We start from the raw sequence: 25,167 nt of genomic DNA on the forward strand, positions 1-25,167 counted from the left end.
ACAGGGACACCAGAAGGGCTGAGGCTCAAGTGAGTCCAGAGAAATCCAGGTGTCCGGTGAAGAGGCACCACGAGGCAGAGAGCAGCTGGGATCTGGCAGAGCTGAGGCGTCTGCGCCCATGTTCCTGTACAGCTGGGCCAGCTCGGCCGCAAAGCTTAACGGCGATGGGCTGGAGCTGTTGCACAAAACCTCGCTTCCTTGGACAATCTCACCCTTTTGGGTTTCTTCTCCTGACTCTGCTTTGCCTTGATCTTTAGTTTGGTCTTCGATTTTCCCGGCAGAAGCAGTGTCGACTCGTTCTGGTGCTTCTTGGTCTCCCTGGGTCCTTCTGTACAAATGAGTTTCAGAAGACGACTACTCATTGAGAGGCATTAAGAGGCCACTTCAACATCTGAGAGCAGAATTCTCAGCAGAGTGCGGCCAGCAGCTGCCTTGGCACTCCAGCACGCTCTGACTGCATATAGGGACCCGTGCAGGGTCCCGAGGAGCAGTAAGCGCAGAACAAGAAACCTTCCTTCAAAAGGAGGCCCACGGCCGGCTCTTCCAACAAGCTGCACAGAGCAGCAGCTGAGAACAACCTCTGCGGTAGCTGCACCCGGCTCTGCTGTCTGCACGAGGAGACCAGCTCTGAATGACCCCCAGCCCTAAAGACACGGAGCTCAGGGACACCTGCTCATTCCGTTTAAGCCGGTGAGGAGAAGGACAGAGGGCCAGAAAGAGACAAATCTGTCGGGCCGGGTCAGGCTTTGTTGGTCTCGGTCAGGCTCTTTGGGTGATGGCGGGCCCTGTCGGGACCTGACAGGCTTTGTCGGACCCTGTCAAGCCCTGTCAGGCTCTGATGGGCTCTGTCACGCCCTGTCAGTGTTTGCCGGGTCCGCAGGGCTCTGTCGAGCTCTCTTGGGCCTTGTCGGGCTCTGCCAAGCCCTGTCGGGCCTTGTTGAGGCCTGTCAGGCTCTGTCACGCCCTGTCAGTCTTTGCCAGGTCTGTAGGGCTCTGTCAGGCTCTCTCGAGCCTTGTCGGGCTCTGTCATGCCCTGTCCCGCCCTGTCGGGCCTTGTCGGGCCCTGTCACGCCTTGTCGGGCCTTGTCGGGCTCTGTCAAGCCCTGTCGGGCCTTGTCGGGCTCTGTCAAGCCCTGTCGGGCTGACAACAGTCATCCTCACAGAGCCACTCCTGGCCTGTTCTAGAACACTTTCTCTGTAGGGAGAGTTTCAGGTTTGGCTGCTGACCACATGTGCAACAGTGGCACCGGGGCGAGAGCCTGCAGGCACACACAGCACTGCCCATGGCAGCGCACAGGCTGCCAGCTCAGACTGGGTGACACAGGCTGCTTCGCACAGGAGGAGGAGAGCTGGGACGCGGTGCTCGTAATGCCAGCCAGGCAGCCTAGAACAATGTACAAAGCCCCTCCAGCCTGGTTCTCGCATCCTTCAGTCGCAGCTGCAGAGCAGACTTGTGATAAGACTGGCTTTGTGGTCTGGCCGTCGTGTCACCTGCCGTGCTCTGAGAAACCTCGCAAGTCAGACTCCATGTCGGCCTTAACGGGGGCAGCTGTATTCAGCCCGTGTCATCCCAAGCAAGATCAAGGACAACCCTCCTCACCTCACGTCTCGCCAGCACGTCCCCATTCCGGTGCATGAAAGCCTTGTTGACAGCCCCAGCTGGGAAACTAGGCTGATGCTGGGACAAAAGGGTCCCTCTCCGAGTGCAGGTCTCTGGCAGCTTCTCTCACACATCCAGCGCTGGTCCCAGCTCCGTGCGTGATACCCCGACCGCAACGGCCAAAACAGCCAAGGACTCACTGCTTTAGACCAAAACAGGCTGCTTATTTATTCCACAAAGTCATCATCTGATGTACAGTATCCCTGCTGGTACTGGTAACAGGGACACCAGAAGGGCTGAGGCTCAAGTGAGTCCAGAGAAATCCAGGTGTCCGGTGAAGAGGCACCACGAGGCAGAGAGCAGCTGGGATCTGGCAGAGCTGAGGCGTCTGCGCCCATGTTCCTGTACAGCTGGGCCAGCTCGGCCGCAAAGCTTAACGGCGATGGGCTGGAGCTGTTGCAGAAAACCTCGCCTCCTTGGACAATCTCACCCTTTTGGGTTTCTTCTCCTGACTCTGCTTTGCCTTGATCTTTAGTTTGGTCTTCGATTTTCCCGGCAGAAGCAGTGTCGACTCGTTCTGGTGCTTCTTGGTCTCCCTGGGTCCTTCTGTACAAATGAGTTTCAGAAGACGACTACTCATTGAGAGGCATTAAGAGGCCACTTCAACATCTGAGAGCAGAAATCTCAGCAGAGTGCGGCCAGCAGCTGCCTTGGCACTCCAGCACGCTCTGACTGCATAAAGGGACCCGTGCAGGGTCCCGAGGAGCAGTAAGCGCAGAACAAGAAACCTTCCTTCAAAAGGAGGCCCACGGCCGGCTCTTCCAACAAGCTGCACAGAGCAGCAGCTGAGAACAACCTCTGCGGTAGCTGCACCCGGCTCTGCTGTCTGCACGAGGAGACCAGCTCTGAATGACCCCCAGCCCTAAAGACACGGAGCTCAGGGACACCTGCTCATTCCGTTTAAGCCGGTGAGGAGAAGGACAGAGGGCCAGAAAGAGACAAATCTGCCGGGCCGGGTCAGGCTTTGTTGGTCTCGGTCAGGCTCTTTGGGTGATGGCGGGCCCTGTCAGGACCTGACAGGCTTTGTCGGACCCTGTCAAGCCCTGTCAGGCTCTGATGGGCTCTGTCACGCCCTGTCGGTGTTTGCCGGGTCCGTAGGGCTCTGTCGAGCTCTCTTGGGCCTTGTCGGGCTCTGCCAAGCCCTGTCGGGCCTTGTTGAGGCCTGTCAGGCTCTGTCACGCCCTGTCAGTCTTTGCCAGGTCTGTAGGGCTCTGTTGGGCTCTCTTGCACCTTGTCGGGCTCTGTCACGCCCTGTCAGTCTTTGCCGGGTCTGTAGGGCTCTGTCAGGCTCTCTCGAGCCTTGTCGGGCTCTGTCAAGCCCTGTCACGCCCTGTCGGGCCCTGTCGGGCCCTGTCACGCCCTGTCGGGCCCTGTTGGGCTCTGTCAAGCCCTGTCGGGCCTTGTCGGGCTGACAACAGTCATCCTCACAGAGCCACTCCTGGCCTGTTCTAGAACACTTTCTCTGTAGGGAGAGTTTCAGGTTTGGCTGCTGACCCCATGTGCAACAGTGGCACCGGGGCGAGAGCCTGCAGGCACACACAGCACTGCCCATGGCAGCGCACAGGCTGCCAGCTCAGACTGGGTGACACAGGCTGCTCCGCACAGGAGGAGGAGAGCTGGGACGCGGTGCTCGTAATGCCAGCCAGGCAGCCTAGAACAATGTACAAAGCCCCTCCAGCCTGGTTCTCGCATCCTTCAGTCGCAGCTGCAGAGCAGACTTGTGATAAGACTGGCTTTGTGGTCTGGCCGTCGTGTCACCTGCCGTGCTCTGAGAAACCTCGCAAGTCAGACTCCATGTCAGCCTTAACGGGGGCAGCTGTATTCAGCCCGTGTCATCCCAAGCAAGCTCAAGGACAACCCTCCTCACCTCACGTCTCGCCAACACGTCCCCATTCCGGTGCATGAAAGCCTTGTTGACAACCCCAGCTGGGAAACCAGGCTGATGCTGGGACAAAAGGGTCCCTCTCCGAGTGCAGGTCTCTGGCAGCTTCTCTCACACATCCAGCGCTGGTCCCAGCTCTGTGCATGATACCCTGACTGCAACGGCCAAAACAGCCAAGGACTCACTGCTTTAGACCAAAACAGGCTGCTTATTTATTCCACAAAGTCATCATCTGATGTACAGTATCCCTGCTGGTACTGGTAACAGGGACACCAGAAGGGCTGAGGCTCAAGTGAGTCCAGAGAAATCCAGGTGTCCGGTGAAGAGGCACCACGAGGCAGAGAGCAGCTGGGATCTGGCAGAGCTGAGGCGTCTGCGCCCATGTTCCTGTACAGCTGGGCCAGCTCGGCCGCAAAGCTTAACGGCGATGGGCTGGAGCTGTTGCACAAAACCTCGCTTCCTTGGACAATCTCACCCTTTTGGGTTTCTTCTCCTGACTCTGCTTTGCCTTGATCTTTAGTTTGGTCTTCGATTTTCCCGGCAGAAGCAGTGTCGACTCGTTCTGGTGCTTCTTGGTCTCCCTGGGTCCTTCTGTACAAATGAGTTTCAGAAGACGACTACTCATTGAGAGGCATTAAGAGGCCACTTCAACATCTGAGAGCAGAAATCTCAGCAGAGTGCGGCCAGCAGCTGCCTTGGCACTCCAGCACGCTCTGACTGCATAAAGGGACCCGTGCAGGGTCCCGAGGAGCAGTAAGCGCAGAACAAGAAACCTTCCTTCAAAAGGAGGCCCACGGCCGGCTCTTCCAACAAGCTGCACAGAGCAGCAGCTGAGAACAACCTCTGCGGTAGCTGCACCCGGCTCTGCTGTCTGCACGAGGAGACCAGCTCTGAATGACCCCCAGCCCTAAAGACACGGAGCTCAGGGACACCTGCTCATTCCGTTTAAGCCGGTGAGGAGAAGGACAGAGGGCCAGAAAGAGACAAATCTGTCGGGCCGGGTCAGGCTTTGTTGGTCTCGGTCAGGCTCTTTGGGTGATGGCGGGCCCTGTCGGGACCTGACAGGCTTTGTTGGACCCTGTCAAGCCCTGTCAGGCTCTGATGGGCTCTGTCACGCCCTGTCGGTGTTTGCCGGGTCCGCAGGGCTCTGTCGAGCTCTCTTGGGCCTTGTCGGGCTCTGTCAAGCCCTGTCGGGCCTTGTCGGGCCCTGTCACGCCCTGTCGGGCCCTGTCACGCCTTGTCAGTCTTTGCCAGGTCTGTAGGGCTCTGTTGGGCTCTCTTACACCTTGTCGGGCTCTGTCACGCCCTGTCAGTCTTTGCCGGGTCTGTAGGGCTCTGTCAGGCTCTCTCGAGCCTTGTCGGGCTCTGTCATGCCCTGTCACGCCCTGTCGGGCCCTGTCACGCCTTGTCGGGCCCTGTCGGGCTCTGTCAAGCCCTGTCGGGCCTTGTCGGGCTCTGTCGGGCCTTGTCGGGCATTGTCGGGCTCTGTCAAGCGCTGTCGGGCCCTGTCGGGCTCTGTCAAGCCCTGTCGGGCCTTGTCGGGCATTGTCGGGCTCTGTCAAGCGCTGTCGGGCCCTGTCGGGCTCTGTCGGGCCTTGTCGGGCCCTGTCAAGCCCTGTCGGGCCTTGTCGGCCTCTGTCAAGCCCTGTCGGGCCTTGTCGGCCTCTGTCAAGCCCTGTCGGGCCTTGTCGGCCTCTGTCAAGCCCTGTCGGGCCTTGTCGGCCTCTGTCAAGCCCTGTCGGGCCTTGTCGGCCTCTGTCAAGCCCTGTCGGGCCTTGTCGGCCTCTGTCAAGCCCTGTCGGGCCTTGTCGGCCTCTGTCAAGCCCTGTCGGGCCTTGTCGGCCTCTGTCAAGCCCTGTCGGGCCTTGTCGGCCTCTGTCAAGCCCTGTCGGGCCTTGTCGGGCTGACAACAGTCATCCTCACAGAGCCACTCCTGGCCTGTTCTAGAACACTTTCTCTGTAGGGAGAGTTTCAGGTTTGGCTGCTGACCCCATGTGCAACAGTGGCACCGGGGCGAGAGCCTGCAGGCACACACAGCACTGCCCATGGCAGCGCACAGGCTGCCAGCTCAGACTGGGTGACACAGGCTGCTCCGCACAGGAGGAGGAGAGCTGGGACGCGGTGCTCGTAATGCCAGCCAGGCAGCCTAGAACAATGTACAAAGCCCCTCCAGCCTGGTTCTCGCATCCTTCAGTCGCAGCTGCAGAGCAGACTTGTGATAAGACTGGCTTTGTGGTCTGGCCGTCGTGTCACCTGCCGTGCTCTGAGAAACCTCGCAAGTCAGACTCCATGTCGGCCTTAACGGGGGCAGCTGTATTCAGCCCGTGTCATCCCAAGCAAGCTCAAGGACAACCCTCCTCACCTCACGTCTCGCCAGCACGTCCCCATTCCGGTGCATGAAAGCCTTGTTGACAGCCCCAGCTGGGAAACCAGGCTGATGCTGGGACAAAAGGGTCCCTCTCCGAGTGCAGGTCTCTGGCAGCTTCTCTCACACATCCAGCGCTGGTCCCAGCTCCGTGCGTGATACCCCGACCGCAACGGCCAAAACAGCCAAGGACTCACTGCTTTAGACCAAAACAGGCTGCTTATTTATTCCACAAAGTCATCATCTGATGTACAGTATCCCTGCTGGTACTGGTAACAGGGACACCAGAAGGGCTGAGGCTCAAGTGAGTCCAGAGAAATCCAGGTGTCCGGTGAAGAGGCACCACGAGGCAGAGAGCAGCTGGGATCTGGCAGAGCTGAGGCGTCTGCGCCCATGTTCCTGTACAGCTGGGCCAGCTCGGCCGCAAAGCTTAACGGCGATGGGCTGGAGCTGTTGCAGAAAACCTCGCCTCCTTGGACAATCTCACCCTTTTGGGTTTCTTCTCCTGACTCTGCTTTGCCTTGATCTTTAGTTTGGTCTTCGATTTTCCCGGCAGAAGCAGTGTCGACTCGTTCTGGTGCTTCTTGGTCTCCCTGGGTCCTTCTGTACAAATGAGTTTCAGAAGACGACTACTCATTGAGAGGCATTAAGAGGCCACTTCAACATCTGAGAGCAGAAATCTCAGCAGAGTGCGGCCAGCAGCTGCCTTGGCACTCCAGCACGCTCTGACTGCATAAAGGGACCCGTGCAGGGTCCCGAGGAGCAGTAAGCGCAGAACAAGAAACCTTCCTTCAAAAGGAGGCCCACGGCCGGCTCTTCCAACAAGCTGCACAGAGCAGCAGCTGAGAACAACCTCTGCGGTAGCTGCACCCGGCTCTGCTGTCTGCACGAGGAGACCAGCTCTGAATGACCCCCAGCCCTAAAGACACGGAGCTCAGGGACACCTGCTCATTCCGTTTAAGCCGGTGAGGAGAAGGACAGAGGGCCAGAAAGAGACAAATCTGTCGGGCCGGGTCAGGCTTTGTTGGTCTCGGTCAGGCTCTTTGGGTGATGGCGGGCCCTGTCGGGACCTGACAGGCTTTGTCGGACCCTGTCAAGCCCTGTCAGGCTCTGATGGGCTCTGTCACGCCCTGTCAGTGTTTGCCGGGTCCGCAGGGCTCTGTCGAGCTCTCTTGGGCCTTGTCGGGCTCTGCCAAGCCCTGTCGGGCCTTGTTGAGGCCTGTCAGGCTCTGTCACGCCCTGTCAGTCTTTGCCAGGTCTGTAGGGCTCTGTTGGGCTCTCTTGCACCTTGTCGGGCTCTGTCACGCCCTGTCAGTCTTTGCCAGGTCTGTAGGGCTCTGTCAGGCTCTCTCGAGCCTTGTCAGGCTCTGTCATGCCCTGTCACGCCCTGTCGGGCCCTGTCACGCCCTGTCGGGCCCTGTCGGGCTCTCTGTCATTGAGAGGCATTAAGAGGCCACTTCAACATCTGAGAGCAGAAATCTCAGCAGAGTGCGGCCAGCAGCTGCCTTGGCACTCCAGCACGCTCTGACTGCAAATAGTTCACCGCCAACTGCAGCAATGCAGAACTCTGGGGAAAAGCAACTCACAGGTGTCTCTTCCTCAGCCGTGAAATGACTACGCAAGACGCCACGAGCCCAAACAGCGGCACAGCCAGGACTGCTGCAGTCAGGGGGATATAGCGCTCGCGCAGACCCTCCTGACCGGCAGCCTCAGCCTTTTTCCCAGCGTCCGCCCCTGCAGGAGAGGAGACAATGCCACACGTTACCGTGCTCTGCGCTGCCGATAATCTCACACCATGCTTCACGTGCCCAAGAGAGGCTTTTCTCAGAGGTTGGTGCCTCTGGCTCTGCTGTCTTAGCACCACAGGACAAGAAGGATGGCTTCAACTTCTCGTGGAGAAGAGCCCGCGTGCCAGCGAGCATCTGCACCAGCGCTACCCCTGTCTGTTCCTCTGGGCTGCACACCGCGTTTGTGTGCTGGGGACCCGCGGTGCATCCAAGGACAGCACTGCAGGGACGGGGCAGGAACGCTCCCGTTTTCCCGAGCGGACATCTCCCGAGCACTCCCTCCCAGGACATTCCCGAGGATGACAGATGGGATGCAGCCTGTGGGCTGTTGCCTGGCTCCTGCAGAGCCACTTGATCGCCACCCGATGAGCACGCTGGGGGAAGGCTGGCCCCGGGACAGCACAGTGGTTGTAGCCCTCAGATGTCCTCATTCCCCAAGAGGCAAAGTTCCTAAATTCCTGCGAACGGCGTGTGCTGGTAGGTGAGCAACCTCTGCCTGCGACCAGAGCCATCTACCAGCGTCTCTCCGGCACGCTGCTGGCAATAACCTCCACACACCAGAGGTGACACGTGTCCTCAGAGAGCCGCTCCTGGCTTCTTTGACAACCCTTCTCTGCACCAACGCTTCCAGGTTTGGCTGCTGATAGCGTGTGCAAGGGCTGGGGCAGAGCCCACAGGCACACACTGATTCTGACCGGTAACACCAGGTGACCACGGGACAGCAACTACCTGGCGTTCCAGTTGCTGCCATTGTCTCTCTCTCTTCACCTGAGCCTGGCACTGTGTGGCTGCTTCCCCTCGGAAAGGTCTTCTGCTCAGTGCCATAGTCCGTCTCTTTAGAAAGAAAGCGGGACAGTTTCATGGGAAGTAACTTCCTCATCAGGAACACGATACCTTCAGCAGGCAATACCCTCCAAACACAGTAAGAAAGCTTAGAAAAAAGGCCTGGGCTTTGGGGAGTGCATCTGGTCCAATCAATGTGTCCTTCAGAGACAAAATTAAGCACGTGACACGTTCCACTTTACCACTACAGACAGCAAAACGCGACCTGCTGGGAAACCAGCAAATTGCATGTGATCTTCCTGTTCCCATTCTATGTCGTGCTTTTTTGGCAAACTAGATTACTTCCTTCTAAGGGAACAGCCAAAAGCTGCAGCCAGTTCAGACGGGGGAAGAGCCCTCTGAGAAGCACGTCCCACCAGGCCAACTCCATCACACGGGAAGGGTGACACACACGGGACACTGAACCCCCACCTCTGGAAATGAACCCCACATCTGGGCCTGAGCACAGCACAGAGCAGCTCCCGTGAAATCTTGCAATATACTTCTTCAGGTCTGAATGCCAGTGAATGCGCTTCAAACCCGGGATCCCTCCAGAGCGCTCCTGTCTCCCTTCCACTCAGGAGCATCTTGCCAACATTTCCCGGGTGCTCGCAGTGGCCCCACACAAGGCCTGGAGCTGTGGGGAGAAAGGGCTCCCTGGAGCCCACCCAGCTCTAATTCAGCCCAACGTGCTGCCGGCTCGGCAGCCGCCACTGGGAGCAGCGCAGGGTGCAGCAGCTGGCAAAGAGCTTCGCAAGGCAGAGCCCCCGGGCACAGCACTGAGCCGGACCCACACACTGCTCTGCTGCGGGCCCCACAGCCACGAAAGCAGCAAGCTGCATCTCACAGGAGCAGAAAACTAAACTGGAAATGCTCATTCCTTCAAGGGACATACCTGTGGGATCCCCCTGAGGCTCATGAACAGGCTCCAGTCCAGAAGTCAAGTAGCTGCTGCCTATAGGGACGGCTGCAATCAAGCAGAAATGAAAAGCGTTTCCATGGCATGCTGTGATCCACCTCTTCCCCAGTGACCTGCAGTGCCTGGAAGGGCGTCAGGAAACAACACGGGAGCCAGACGCAGGCTGAGATTTCCAAAGCTGCACAGGGGCCTGGGCCCCTCTTGGCTGGGACCTGGCGGCTTCCAAACTACTGTGTCCAGGCCATGAGCAACACCCCTCGAGGCGCAGATGGACAAAGATGGGGCCTCTCAGGGCCTTCTGGCCACGAGACCCCTCACACACACTCAAGGAAGCCCACGCTGAAGTGGGAGCACGGAACACCAAGGAAAACAGGATCATTCACGATGCTTGAAGAGAAGCGCCTCCTGGCTATTGCAAGGCGCAATTATCCCAACAAAAGGTTAACAAATAACAAACCAACTATTAACAAATGCAAAAAGCCAGTAACCAGTCAAGACCGAACACTTATCCCTGGGATCTCCCCCAGGCCCAGGAACAAGACTCCACCAAGTGGCTTCATCACCATGAACTGCGGGAACCAAACGGGGAATCAAACACAAGAAAGGAGGTTCCAGGGCACGCTGTCATCTACTTCTTAGTCACCGGCAGTGACTGGAAGCGGATGGGGTAATTACACGGGACACATACAAAGGTCTAGGTGCCCACGGCTAAAAGGAAACATGGGTCACCTTCTTGCTGAGACCTAGCAGCTCCTCTGGTCAAGAAATATTCATTACTTAGCTGTGCAACAGCCCCAAGGCACAAAAAGGTCTTGGAAGTCCTTAAGAGGATGTTTGGTAAAATCGCACATGGATAACCTCTTAAAACATAACTGTTCATTCCCTCAAGCAGACAGACATTGGCAACTTACGTCTGGGACGCCCCCAAGGCTCATAAGCAGGATTCAGCCGAGCAGCTCCGTAAGCGCTGCCAATGCCATAGCCTGGAATCAAGCACAGATCAGACAAGTTGCCACACTCACATACGAAGGACTGAACTGCAGGATTGTCCGTGCTTCTCGTGGACAAGACCCTGGGAAAGGCTGCACCAGCGCTACCCCTCCATGTCCATGCAGGCTGGGGACCTGCGGTTCATCCGAGCGGAGCAGGGCTGCAGGACAAGAGCACAAACATCCCCGTTCTCCCGAGCGCACATTTGCTCAGCACGCCCCTCCAGACAGCCCCTAGGCTGAAAGCCCAGGTCCAGCCGGGGAGCGGCAGAGCCACAGCCCTGGGCACGGCTGCAGCCAGCCCGGGCAGAAACGCTGCCAGGGGCTGCCACCCGGCTCCTGCGGCACCGCTGCCTCAGCAGCCCAGCCCAGCGTCCGTACTGGGGACAGGCTGCCCTGGGACAGGGCACTGTGGCACGGGGCTGGACGGCAGGGAGGGCCCCAGGGGGACCCAGTGCCCGCTTTCTCACCCTGCGCCGGCACTGCCAGGCCCCCGCTTGCCCAGAAAATGCCCCTGAAGCAGCCGCAGCCCCTCTACACATCCCCGCGGGGTGTCTGCCCCCCTGCCCGTGCCGTGGTGCTGCTTGGTTCGCCCTGTCTGGCCCAGCCCAGCTGCTCAACCGGCCCCACTGCTGCCCTGCTGAGCTGCTCGGGGCTGGGTGCTGGTCCCTGCCTGCCCACCTGCTCTCTGTGCTCGTCTCAGAACAGCCTGGGCGTCCTGGGCTTGCAGGGACACCAGAAGCAGGAGGAGGAGGAGGCGGGTGAGGACCTTGGCCCCCCACGATCCCACCATGATGCTGCTGCTGCTGCTGCTGAGACGTTGCCTGCAACTGGCACGGGACAGCACAGCACGTCACAGCACGTCACAGCACGTCACCGTGGGACTGTGACCTCACAACCCCATTGGGTAACACCCTCCGCCAGCCTCCCCACCCTATACCCCTTGTCAGGGAATCACCAAACCTGCACCCAATTGCACGTCCTTCTTCTACACGAGCGTGGAAGGAGCACAAGTGGAGAAGCGTGGACCTATTTGGGGAGGCAGCGCTGCCTTGGAAGCACACAGACACTCACATCTTGCTTCCCAGAAATCAATCTCCAAAAGCTCCCTATGAAGACTGAATAAAACAGCCAATTTCAAGTGCCTTTACTTGCTACCATTTTCGTCAGGCAGCATTCTAGGAGGAAACCAGCTTTTCCCACTAGTTTTGCCACAGCTTTGTTACCTTAAAAGAAGCCACTTCTTGCTCTGCTACTCCAAGGAAGCCTCACAGACCAGGAAATCATACTGCAGGCAGGAAACCTTCACCGTATGGAGGCGGCATGCTGCCGGAATACATTCCTCGCAAAAATCAGACTCTGTCAACGACTCTTCCTCTTGCTTACCAAAGTTCAGGTGGCGTTAGAAAACAACAACAAAAAAGCAAGGGTCTTATTCATATTGTATGGAGCCCATTGTATCAGGTATTCTACATGAAGTCCAACTCCAGGCTGAACCTCAGAAGAAAAAAATGCCATCTTCAAACTTCCAGGAAAAGGAGGGACTTTGAAGTGGCAAGATCAGAAAACGGTCATGAAAGCACCGCCATGCAAGTGCACACCCCTGATCACAGACCACCTGCCCCAGTACCTGAGGGAGCAAAGTTCTCCGGTAATTCACAGCCACGCATGCTTGGAAAACAGCACCTGGTCTCTTGTTCTTTAGCACCCAGCGTGTATGGTGGAATTGGAGCTGGGAAGAAAAGCACACACAGTCAGTCTGGTTTCACTCCAGGACATCAGGACAAGTTCACTCCACATTTACAAGGAATCTCAGCCGGCCCCACCCGTCCCTGCAGACCCCAACACGGCTCCCGTGCAGGGTCCCGAGGAGCAGTAAGCGCAGAACAAGAAACCTTCCTTCAAAAGGAGGCCCACGGCCGGCTCTTCCAACAAGCTGCACAGAGCAGCAGCTGAGAACAACCTCTGCGGTAGCTGCACCCGGCTCTGCCATCTGCACGAGGAGACCAGCTCTGAATGACCCCCAGCCCTAAAGACACGGAGCTCAGGGACACCTGCTCATTCCGTTTAAGCTGGTGAGGAGAAGGACAGAGGACTAGAAAGAGACAAATCAGACAATAGAGGAGCCAAGAGAGAAAAAACATACGGGGAAAATGCTGGAGAGATGGAGAGATTAAGGGAACTAGGGATGAGAAGTCGTGGCGAGACAGGGAGGAAGAACCAGTCGGGTCGAGGAGCAGGACAGAGGGACAAAGGGTGGGGAGGAGAAGAAGGCAGTGGGGAGAGAGAAAGACTGGGACAGGGAGGGGGCTGTAGAGATGGAGAGAGAAAAAGCAGGAGAAGGACAGAACAAAGGGACTGAGAAATAAAGCAAAGGGAAGGTCGGGACGAAGAGAGTGACAAGGAGAAATAGAAACAGCAATGAGCTGCAGGAAGAGCAAAAGAGGGCTGAGAAGCAGGAAAGAGGAAGGGCAGACAGATAAAAAGGGACGGCCAGCTGGACAGGGGTACATTGCCAGAAAGAATGAGACCGGCAGTGAGACAGAGGAGTAAAGACAGAAAAGATGGGGACAGGAAGCAGTAGAGAAGGACAGTGAGAGGAAAAAAGGGGCAGGAACAGGCCACAGGTGGAGAAAGAAGCAGTAGGAACACAGGGATAGACAGAAAAGTAAAATAGAGGAAGAAGGACATGGGAGTGAGAAAGACAAGGAAAAGGAGCAGGACACCCATGGTCACAGAAACACAAAGGGAGAAGGACAGGGTGACACAGAACGAGAAAAGGGGTCAGGTAGGCAGGACAACGGGAAAGAGGCAAAAACAAGAGACGGGGAGCAGGACACAGATGGAGGTAGAAAAGCCTGGGCTGGGCAGCAGGACAGACATGAGCAACAAACCAGCACCGGGCTGCAGAACAAGGATGAGAGAAATGACAGTGACAGGGAGCAGGACAGAGTGACAGAGAGAGCGGAAAAACTGAAGTGGGAGCAGGAGAGAAGAGCAGGATGGGGGAGAGACAGGGAGAAGGACAGAGAATGAGAGAGGGAGCGAGAGGGGCAGGGAGCAGGACAGAGCTGGAGCCAGAAGGGAAAAAGAGATGGGCAGCAGAACAAAGGGAAGGAGAGGCAACGACGGGCAGGAAGCAGGACCAAAGGATGGAAGAAGAGAAGAATAGTCACGGGCTGCAGGACTGAGATGGAGGAATTCAAAAAAAGACACAGGGAGCAGGACAGTGACAGAGAAAGAGGAAAGGAGCAGTGGGCAGGACAGCACTGAAGGATAAAACACAACTGTGGTGGGCAGCGGGACAAAGAGATGGAGAAAGGAAAAACAGAGCAAGAGAGAGAGGAAAGAAAGGGCAGCAGCTGGACAGGGGGATATAGTGACCGGACGCGTGGTGGGTGCACTTGACCCCCCCAGCCAAAGCAGCAGTAGTTTGGTTCAGGCTCCAGAGGAGGGAAAGGCCTGAGCTGCAGTTGGGCCAAGAACTCCTGTTAGGAAACCCACAGGGAAGCAGAACGGGAACTGAACACGGGTGAGTTCTGCATTCAGGGGGTCTCGTGCAGACCTTGCCTACTGTGTGCAATCTGACTACGAGTCAACCACTTTAAAATAAATATGACAGCCTGGCTGAGCCTACCTTGAGCCCTCTCTGCTGAGGAATTGGGCCGTATGACAGTGGTTTTACTACTCACAGGTCAGTGGACGAGTCCAATTTAATATTAATCATTTAGCTTAAGTAAATGCACACTAAATATAATGAATCATTTAGAAGTATAAGGTTGTAAACACATCCCAGTTCTTTTCCCCTTTGAAGGCAGGCACAAGGTTTGCTCTTCAGTCATCTGAGAGGTAGTGCCATCCCTCAGTTTAAAAAAGGCCCTTGGGCTTGTACCCTCACTAGACAAGCATAAGCTTTGTCTGTATATTGTTTGACATGCTCTGCTCTAGCCCATGATCCTGGTATTTTACTAAACTAAATTTCCCTAAAGCCGGTTACCATCAACCTTTTCTGGTGAAGACAAAGGAAAACCATATTTGCCACTGCTCTGCCCATCATTATTTCTTCTCTTTCGTTAGACAATGGATACAAACTTTTCCTTCCCGGCCTTTACTTTTAAAAATGCAAAACAATTCTAGGCCATTCTAACTGAAATTCATTTGTTGTCCTAGGTTTCCTAACTTGAGCTCTACCCATGCATGACATCATCCTCTGACTCATGCCCTGTCGTCTTTTTCACACAGCTCTTTTATTCCAGAGTTGTGGAGCACAACCTACAGGTCTGTTGCCCACTTTGGGGCAGCCGTTTGGTCATTTCCACTTTTAGATGTTCAAACCACCTTCTTTGCAGCCTGAGCTTTTCCAGCTTAAGGGTTGCTGCCTCTCAGCGTGCTCAGGCACATTGAGCCTCAACTCAAGATGGGAGATGAGGTGCGTTGGTCCAGGGGTTCTCTGCACATGGACACAAGGATCCATGATCGTTACGTGGACTAGACTGCACTCACCTCTTGGCCACCTGGGCACACACTGGCTCATGTTCAGCCATTGTCACCAACACCCCCAGGTCCTTTTCCTCCAGGCACTTTCCAGCCGCTCTTCCCCAACCTGCAGCGTTCATGGGGTTGTTGTGACCCAAGTGCAGGACCCAGCACTTGGCCTTGTTGAACCTCAGACAATCGGCCTCAGCCCATCGATCCCGCCGCTCCAGACCCCTCTGTACGGCCTTCCCACCCTCCAGCACATCAACACTCCCACCCAACCTGGTGTTGTCTGCAAACTTACTGAGGCCTGTCGGGCTCCATGAAGAACTTGGTCCCGTGCACACTACTCATCAGAAAATGCCCCAATGAGGCTTAAATAAGCTTTGTTTGCAACTGCATGCACTGAGAAGTTGCACTTCGCATCAACTGTGTATCCTAATTCCTCTATGACAGGATCTGATTCACGTGGCATAATGTCCGTTGCCAGCAATGGACACAGGGATATATTGGTGTGAAGAGACTATTAGCATTTTTTTGTTACTTGAATGTTTAGCTGAGCCTATTTTGATGGAGCTACTACTGTGATGTGAACTACTATACAACTGTAAATAGGCTGCCAGAAGCTTTTTGCTTTGTGTTCCACAGCAAATCGGAATAATATGATGCAACTGTACATAACACACAAGGGGACTCCCGAAGCACAGCTGTAGGTGGGATTCCAGACCCTCAAAACCAAATCCGCATTTAAAGCTTGCTCCTGCTACTAACTTGAGTGCACAGCCATAGAACAGTCAGAACTCCTCCTCTTAACAGTTCGCTGGACTGATGCAGAATAGCAAAGGCATCCCTTCCATTTCCTGCTATGGGAACTGTACAAGGATGTGTTAAAAGGGGAGTTTGGGATCTCAAAGGTTTGGGGGGAGGAGGAACAAGAAAACTGAGCCACCTATGGCAGCTTGCATATTCTAAAACTCTTAGGGTAGGTACACGTGCTTTGAGGCCACTCACCTGTTTTCTGTGACTTTAGACATAGCTCCCTCGTGCCTACCGAAATTTTTAAACACTTAATTGCCTAGGAGAGAAAAAAAAAAAAAAGCAGCTACTGTAGATCTGCTCCCTGAAATAAGTGACAAATAATGAAGGCCAAGTTCTTCAGCTCTATAGGAAGCATTAGACTTGCTTCTTGTACCTGTACATATGGAATTACTGAGTAACATAGGCCTAGCAAACTTGCTCGAGAATTTTAACTATATGCAAGACAATAACGGCCTAGCCAGTGAAGTCTTGTCCCTTTCTTCTACAGTAAGATGTTGACTTGCATTTTTAGTGCTACATTGGTCTTTTTAATTGAAGACTATATAATTTGAAGCAAAAACTAATGCTGCCAGTAGCAAAAAAGCTCCTGCTGTTGCCTCTCGAGTACACTCTGGGTACAGCTAATCGAGGGCTGTTCTTCCCCTGGCACTAGTCCCCTGAGACTTGCATGGACAGCCAGACCCACGCACTTCAACTGCTGTATTCTAGGCCTCTTACAAAGCAAGGAGAAAAGGATTATTTCAGTAAGACTTTCTTTAGTTTTCAGTAGAGAACAGTTCACACATGGCTCTTGCAGGTTTCAAGACAGTCATAACCTGTATACAAAAGTGATACAAAGTGCTGAAGGTCTGGAACAGAACAGTTTCAGCAAGATAACTTTGTCCATTCAAGTTTACTGATTACACAGATTAAGTATCTCTATTTTAAAATAAATTCAGCAAAGAAAATGCAGTGTAAAGGGCAAACTTCTGAAATTATGGAAAAGTATAAATCAAAGGTCTGATTGCTCTTCTAGCAGCTGTAAGAGAAAGCCAGTGAAAAAGAACTGGTCCTTAGTCAGAGGTGCTGCCCCTAAAAATCAGCATCTTTTATTTAAATGGATAAGTGTTTGCAAGTTAGTGCAACAGTAAAGTGCAGAAAGTGTTTTCCATATTCCTCTTCTCTTTAGATGCGGGTATCTCATAAGTTGTTCAAGTATACAAAAATATTCCATCTGATTTTTCTTTTTCTAAATCATGTGGGGGAAGAAGTCTTTATTTACAATGAATTTCAATAAAATTTGCATAAATACCTACCCAGTACTGCATCATTTGACTTTGTGTAAGCAATCATTCTGTCCTGTTTCCACTACTGTGCTCTGTCTCTGTGGTATTGATATTATCAACCCTTTTTTCTTCTAATGTGGCAGTAGCTGCTGAAACCGATACAGCATTATCTTCAGAAAGTGTTTGCTCTGACTGTAGGGATTCTTTAATTTCATCTTTGCTCTGTAGCTTTCCCTCCCTTGATGCCACCAGGATTCTCAGTAAAGTATTCTCTTTGAGGAGGTTTTCTGATGCATCGGCTAATTCTTGAAGCTTTTCAGCCATTTCTAATAATTCCTGATTCTTGCGGTCGTGTGTGGCCTGTAGCTGCTCGCTGTGGAGCTGCAGAGTCTTGTGCTGCTTTTCCAGTGCGTGTTTTTGCTGCTGTAGCTTCTGCTCCTCTCTCCTGGCTTCAGAAAGCTGTGCTTCCAGCTGGTCATGGGCCTGATGAAGGGCACCGATTTCTGATCTCAGCTTCTGGATTTCTCTCTCCAAGTGGGAGATGCGTCCTTGCTGTAGAACTGTCTCTTTGTGTAGGCATTCTTTGGTACAGGGCTCTAACGAAGAAAAACTTGAGTGATGTAAAATAAACTTAAGGAGATTAGGAAGGTTAATTGAAAAGTCTTCAGGGAACTTCACACTTTGTTCCTTCCTAGAAAGACACAACAAGTTACTATTAAAACATTCAGATAAGTAAGCAATGATAATTTTGTCCAAGCATCTGCTGTTCAATTCCAACTTGATACGTTGGGTTTTTTTTTTTAAATCATAATGGTTAATATAGCAGCTAAGAGAAACCTGAACTCACACAATAAAGATAAACGACACAGTATTTTCTCTTGGTGAACCCTTTAACCTGTATTTCAGTCTGGGCGCTGTAAGCATCTCTGCACTGGACTGGTATTTGAGAGCAAAGTTTTCTGTCAAATTTCAAGAAACAGATTTTACTAAGTATCCTAATTATGGGTTAGGAGCTCGAAGTACCTACGGTAGCATCACTGTTGGGCAGGTGTGATCAGAGCATACTAATGTTAACAAATGTTAAAAGCTGAAGGAGAGCATTCAAGTGTTCCTAATTCTACATACATTATTAGAAGTTGAATCCAGGCGTATAAAGCTGATGGGAAATTACTATTTTGAGCCTATATATGTTATCCTGGAAGAAGCAGCTTAACGAGTGCAAACATCAGAGGGGTATTGTGAGGAGCAAAAAAGTACAACAGGCTTTTCGACTGTAAGCAGTTGCTTTAGTCAGAAGCAAGGCCCTTTTGCTGTCAAAAAACCCAAATATTTTTACTTATTCCTTTTACTTCTTTGTCTTCATGCCACTGTGGTGATCAAGGAAACAAACCAAACAAGATTTTGGTGGTGTTTTGTGTTGGTTTTTTTCCTGACTCATTATATGCCTGTGAATCCAAGCTCCGCATATGAAGAGGTCGGCCTGTTACCTTCAGCAGCATCATCTGATAGTCTGAACCTGACAGGAGTCCAAGCTGCTTGAAAACCAACAAGTACCAAGTTTCTTCCTCAAGACTACTAACCACCAAAAGACACCCACAACCTCCAGCTGTGTCGAGTATTAAAATTATTGCCCTTTTTGGATCATGTGCATCCTTCTGTCACAAAACATTGGAGGCTACAGTGTCCTCTAAGGACCAGACAGGAGCTAACTCTTAACCTTGTCTTTCTGAGCCAGTTAAGTCTTCAACCTTTCACGTTCCAGTATAACATGAGTTTGCTGCCTCCTGACTATTGCAGTAGAGCTACTTACATTTCAGTAGGTTTAACTGGGAAGCTCACTAACAGTTTTATCACTTGGTGTCATCTTTAGCCTTCAGCAGTGAGAAGGGTGATTCTCTCTCATTGGGGAGCCATCAGAACAGAGCAGAAAAGCTTTGTTTTCTCCCCTCTGATTGCCAAATTAACAACCAGATTAATGCTGTGTTACATACATCCAGACACAGGTAAGTTACACAAGTCAGAAAAAGGATATAGGATAAACCCAAACCAAAATCATTCCAAAGCAAGAAAGCCAGATTCAAGTATAATGCCTAAGACCTCAACGCCGACTGCTGCTGCTCCTGCACAACACACACCGTGGACAGACAGACAGCTGCTCTGCCCCACACGTGTGACACTGCTCCTGAGCTGCTCACACCGTGTGTCTGAACAGGGGAGTTGTTCAGTTCCCAATCACAGTTGCCTCAAAAATGCTTTCTGTGAAATCCAGCTCATCAGCACAAGAGATATAAACATACGCTGATTTTGTTTATTGAGAACTACTTATTGTATTGCAGGTAGAAAACACATACCATATTTTATCAATAATTCAAGAGCTTCAGCCAGATGAGGCTCCTGTTCATCAAAATTAAGCTATTTTTGGAAGCGTAAGCAACATGATTTTTCTTCCCCTGCAGACCTCTGGTGATCAACCAAGTTACTCTTGTAATTACCACCAGCAGTTTCTCAGCTGACTGTCAGCTCACATCCAAGTTTAATGAATCATGACATGATTTTGGCAGAAAATAGTCTGCCTCATTATACAATGGTAATATTTTACTATGTCATCATCCATTCTTTTTGATCAAAAACACAGTATGTATCAGAAAAGCTAAAAGGCTATTTAAAACAAACCAAAAAAATAAGTGTGTGGTGGAAAGACATTTAGAATAATTTGCAAAAATTGACTCATAAGGCAAATGCATAAGGAGCTGCACAGAAAGCCTTCATATGAAACACCTTTGTACCCAAAACTAATATACAACTGCTCTATTGCTACTGGTACTACAAACACTATAAAAAACTAATTTTCTCAATTACCTATATGAAGCAAAATATAAACCACAATGCAGAGAAAAAGCAGGAGAGAAAACCATGACTAGAGGTACGGTACCTTTATGAAACCAATTGGAACATAACAAAACCAATCGTACTTGAACTATTAAGTCTGTCACTCCAGAGGACAGTCTGGAGCTGCTTTATAAACCAGACCAAGGCAAAATAGGCATCTATGAAAAGAAATAGGGAACACCGGACTTTGCAGTAAGACAGGGAACATGGCAAGTATTAGAGGAACCTTCACCTACCATGAATGGTACTGCTCCAAAACCTGCTTGAACTATGCTTTAAAATAATTCAAGAAAAACCTTTTTGTCACATTATACATGACACTCCCTCTGTCCCCTACGATGCGTGGTTCTGCAAACCAGATCCTTGGTCAGAAGTGGGAGGGAAGGTCACTTGACTCAGGTTTCCAAATAGTACATTGGAGCTCATTAACTAGAAGAGTGGTCTTAAAACTATAACCACAACAATATTTGGAAAACAGTTTCAAACACTTTCCAGCTCTAAAAATCAATCACATTAGTATTCCAATGGTTGTTAATATCGTTAGATCTAGTAAATCATCAGCTTATTGTACTCGACCTGACAGAGTAGAAGACAACGGCACACTGCTACGGCTACTACCACTAGTCTCAATTGTCAACAGCACCTCATGAAACATATGTGGCTCATATCCCAGCTAAAACTGAGACGACTCATCTTTAATCCAGCACGTCCTTTGCTTTAGCCACTCAAGCCAGGCAGAACTAACAGACCGTCCAAACGAGAGACAGAGCCTGAATTTTGGAAAATATACAAAACCGAGACTGGAACGTGCAGAACTTGACAGATAACCGGATTGGGGTGCTGGCACTGAGGGCAGCAGCTTTTGCCAAGCAGTGGCTGAAGGTAACGCTGCCGTTATGTCGACAGGTACACACACACACCTCGGAAGTGTATTATACTCCAGCCAAGTTCCTGCTCCATCCACCCAGGGAACGGAGTGGGACAGGAACCGAGCTGGAGGAATGTGGCAGAGGCTGATCTGAGGCTGATCTGAGGCTGACTTGCAAGGCTCGCTGCACGCAGCAGCTGAGATGATGAGCTGGAAGCTGGGGTGACTCAGAACTGATGATAAATTAAACTATTTCTGTACTGAACCAAACCATGTATTTAGAATTTCAAAACTAAAGGCACAAGTTTAAAGAGGTTGTGGTAGGTAACACCGCACAGTAGCAATAGTCTGAATGACCATTTGCGGATGACAGGGTTCTTGAGGGAGAAGGGTAGAAATCACCACTCTTATTTTACATTGCAAAGAGGAAGGTATTATACCGCTTGTTTTCATTTCCTTTCTATAAAAACTGCAGTTGTGTAAGATAGAGTACTAATATTTAAAAAAAAAGAAAAAGGAAAAAACAAAGGTCAATCAACTCTAATGCACAGGCATATACGTAACACCAAAACATATCTGAAATGATAAATTAAGCATTTCTGAAAGCTTGTGGCTCTCTTGCATCTAATGTTTCTTTCTCATTCCTCAGCCTGTGAAAGGCTGGACGCACCTGCACTGTGTGTCCTGGCACCAAGCGGAGGTGACACACAGGCCTGACACTGAATTCCGATTTCTCCCCGCTGCAGAGAGCAGGTTCAGGACCCTTGTACGTGCCATTCCAAGTCCTGTTCCAGTCCTACCTGTATTAATACTCTCCTGCCCTTTTCCATCCCTAACTTTGCAGTTCCTTCCTTTCCAGACCCACCCTTTGTGCATTCCTCTACCCCACCTTTGGTTTTGTTCACCCATTCATTAATCAACTCCCTCCAGCTCAGCTTTCCTTTATCATCCCAAGAAATTATTCCCAGTCCCAGTTGTCTCCTTGAAACTCCACTTGCCTGTCCTACACGCTTATTTCTTGGCTCTTTCTCCAAGATTTGCTCGCTATATACAGTTCCACTTCAGCAGCGTGTCACACCTTGTTTTACTGCTCATCTCCTTAGGATATTTTCCTCTGCAGGTATTAAAACTGCTACAGAAACTTGATCTGTTTTAAAGAAACAATGCGAGGCTTCCAGAATGCCAAATCTGCTGCTGCTTTTCTCCTGTGAGAAGCCCAGCACTTGTTACTGAGTCAGAATGAAAACCAAAACGTTTTGGCAATGTACACAAATTCTCGTGATGTAATTCTACAGTAGCTGTAAAAGCAACGCTCTGTAATTTTTTGTAATTGCTGCTAAAAAGCACCAATAACATTAAGGAAACTAATGACAACTAAAGAATCTGCGCTATTTCAACCAAAAAAAATTAAATCTTTGAAAAAAGTGTATTTATGCCCAAGTGAAATACCGAAGTAGTAAGTGATGTTTTAAGAAAGAAAAAAAGGTATTTCAATAACCACAGTGTTAGTTCACACAGGAAGTTCTTACATTAAATCACTTTAAAGCATGGCTTCCACTTGAAGACTGTATCAAACCCTATGAAATATTAATAGATTTTAAAATAAAATAATAAAACCCCTTATGTTTAAGAAACACTGCAATAGAACAGCTCAATAAAGCCCCTGAGGTATTTGCAACAGATCTTCCAGTTTTTCTAGCCAGGCAACGTGACAATCTTCCAATAACTTTTATACAATTTCCAAACAATTTTGAGAATTTTCCATTTTAAGTACATTTTCTTCCTGTGTCATGCTTCTGCTTCCTCAACTACCTTTTGTCACTCCATCCCATATTCTCTTCCTACTTTATCATAACATTCACAACAGTTGTTCGGGTTGGGTTTTTTTTCTTCATATTCTTTTATGGCAACACAATGATGTCACCAAGCAAGACTAACGACATCACAAAAGCAGGAAAAAGAAAGTAACCCTATATTCTGATTTTGTCAGGAATGAAAGCACCTCTTCTTTCATGTATATTTTATAAATCGAAATTTCTTTTAACGTGGAACTTCTTTCAATACAAAAGGGAACATAACTGACATATAAATGAAATACAAAAGAGGAAAATTTAACCCTTATTTTTATTAAATCAGGACAAGATATGAGCTCTCTCTCTAGGTATATCTCTCTATGTATTCCTATACTGTGTAAAAGCAGAGATTTTGCTTTAGATATTAGCATCTCCTTTAGAAACCTTATAAAGACCAGAAGTATTTCAAGTAATTCTCTCTGCCGCTGTTAGACTAATCCTTAGCTGGTGGAACACTTCCATGGTTTCTGCAGATTGCTAAAGAATCCGATACCCAAACTACAGGGACAACTACACGCACTTCCCCGAACAGCCAAACATCTGAACAACATGAGAAACGCAACCTGGAAGAATTTCAGTTTGAGCAACAAACGCTCCAAAGTCCCTCACGTTCATTCTACCACAGAGGAGTGAGGGAGAAATAAAAATTCGCAGATGAGCACCACTGTAATATTTCCAAAGGATGCAGAAGCCCTCCTTTACTAATCAGATTCTCTACTTCTTTTTTAATGTAAATTTTTTACTCTAAAACCACATAAGAATCCATATCCCCTCCCTCTCTAATGTCAGGATTGGTTTTGTTTTCTTAAATGTGACTAAGCTTGGGTTGGATTACTTATTCTCCACTATAATATTCTTTGAGATCTCTCTTAGTTTACCCAATGAGAAGTGAATAGATACAAGTTGCACTAGATACACGTTGTACCACCACCTACATCATTTCTCTCCCTTTTCCCCCTCCTGAAGTCACTCATTAATTTATTTAGACCATGCCAAAATAATAATTTTAAATACAACCAAATAAAAAGGAAAATTAACTAAAGAATAAAGCTGGTAATGCTGCTGTTAATAAAGGAAGAGTTACAAACGATTAAATAATGAACTTTGGAGAGAACATTCACTATCCACATACCATCAGCTATGCATGTCTGTTGGGTCTGTTTGTTGTTGTTTTGTTATTTTGTTTGGCTTTTATTAGAATATGCATAAAATATATATGGAAATGAATTACCGTTTGGCTTTTTTCTCTACCAAGACATGTAAGCAGATAATTATTATAACTTAGTAAAATGAAAGTTAAAAACCCACTGCAAAAATAATTATATTACCTCTGATGAGGAAAAAATAAAACGGTTGGGAGACGGTCTGTCATAAATTCCCACGGAAGGTCGTTTCGAGTGATATCAATTCTGTTAAGAAAAGACACATTGATGAAGAGAACAGGCAGATACTGAAGTTTTTTCTATTCATTAATTTGTTTCTCAAGTACAACTCTATGAATATTTTCCCCTCAAGTAGTTTTGGAAGTAAATTACTTTGCTTCTTCCAAGGACAAACACATTCTTGAAGGCACAGTTTTTTCTAAAGCTCTACATAGAAAGGAACACAAGATTTTCTGAATGAAACACTTGTTCAATCGCTTGTTATGTTTTTCTCTGCATTTTTAGGTTTTCTTTGATTACAAATAAAATTCTTATTAATTGCAACAATTTTATTACAGAAAAAAACATAGAGAAGCACATCAGTAACACTGCAGTAAAAATACTGGAGCAAATGAGAGAACTTCAAAGCCAGGAAAGAGAATGGGTTTAGATTGGAGAGTAGTGTTACATCTGTGGGAATAACGGCACAATTATAAGCGGGTGATAACTCCACACTTTTAACTGATTTTTTTCTCCTACGCATCTCATGCTGCCTCCTGGAGTAAGTTTGGTCAGAATGAAACAAGGATGCAATCAGAGCAGATGTTGTAAAATACATGAATAAGAAAGTGTAGGTTGCACTGAAACATTAAAAACCCTGGGCATGCCAAACAAAAACATGTCTTATATATTTTAATATATATTTTATATATATATACACACACACGTATTAGAGACACGTATATATATATATATATATATAAAAATATGTATCTCCATAAACTTGTTTTGACTGGGATAATTTTCTTCACAGAAGCTTCTATGGTGCTACGTATAAGATCTGTGATGACAATAGTGTTGATAAGGCAGGAACGCTTTGGTTATTGGTTATTTGGTTATTGCTGGAAGTGTTTCCACAGCACCGGGGCCGCCTGTTTGTCGCTGTGCTGCGTGGGGCTCAGCTGCCCCCCGGGTTAACCCACAACAACACATGTTCTGCCCACCTCAAACAGCTTCTCAAATACTGTATTACAGAATGTAATTATTCACTACAAATTTTCGGACACATGGGGTAAAAATTATTTTCTGCTGCTGTTGTATTGATTCACTTCCTGAAATTAGGAAGCTTCAAGGTTAAATGCACTGTTTTAAAATTCTTTTTAATTAAACAGCGTAACTACTGCAGTAAGATTGAAACCCACCAAATTTATA

General features: G+C 49.7%; 1 protein-coding gene across 3 annotated transcripts in view; it reads right to left on the minus strand.

Annotated features, from left to right (window-relative positions):
* Positions 1-16,499: 16,499 nt before the first annotated feature.
* The window catches only part of TXNDC11 (thioredoxin domain containing 11), a 34,756-nt gene continuing 26,088 nt past the window's right edge, over positions 16,500-25,167 (minus strand). For all 3 annotated transcript variants that reach the window (XM_065644767.1, XM_065644766.1, XM_065644768.1), the window contains 2 exons: positions 23,923-24,003; positions 16,500-17,675 (listed from right to left, as the gene is read on the minus strand). In XM_065644767.1, coding sequence (XP_065500839.1) covers positions 17,048-17,675; positions 23,923-24,003 — 709 coding nt within the window. In that variant the 3' untranslated portion in view covers positions 16,500-17,047. The remainder of the gene's footprint in view (positions 17,676-23,922; positions 24,004-25,167) is intronic.

The sequence above is a fragment of the Caloenas nicobarica genome, chromosome 14, assembly GCF_036013445.1.
Source record: "Caloenas nicobarica isolate bCalNic1 chromosome 14, bCalNic1.hap1, whole genome shotgun sequence".
NCBI lineage: Eukaryota > Metazoa > Chordata > Aves > Columbiformes > Columbidae > Caloenas > Caloenas nicobarica.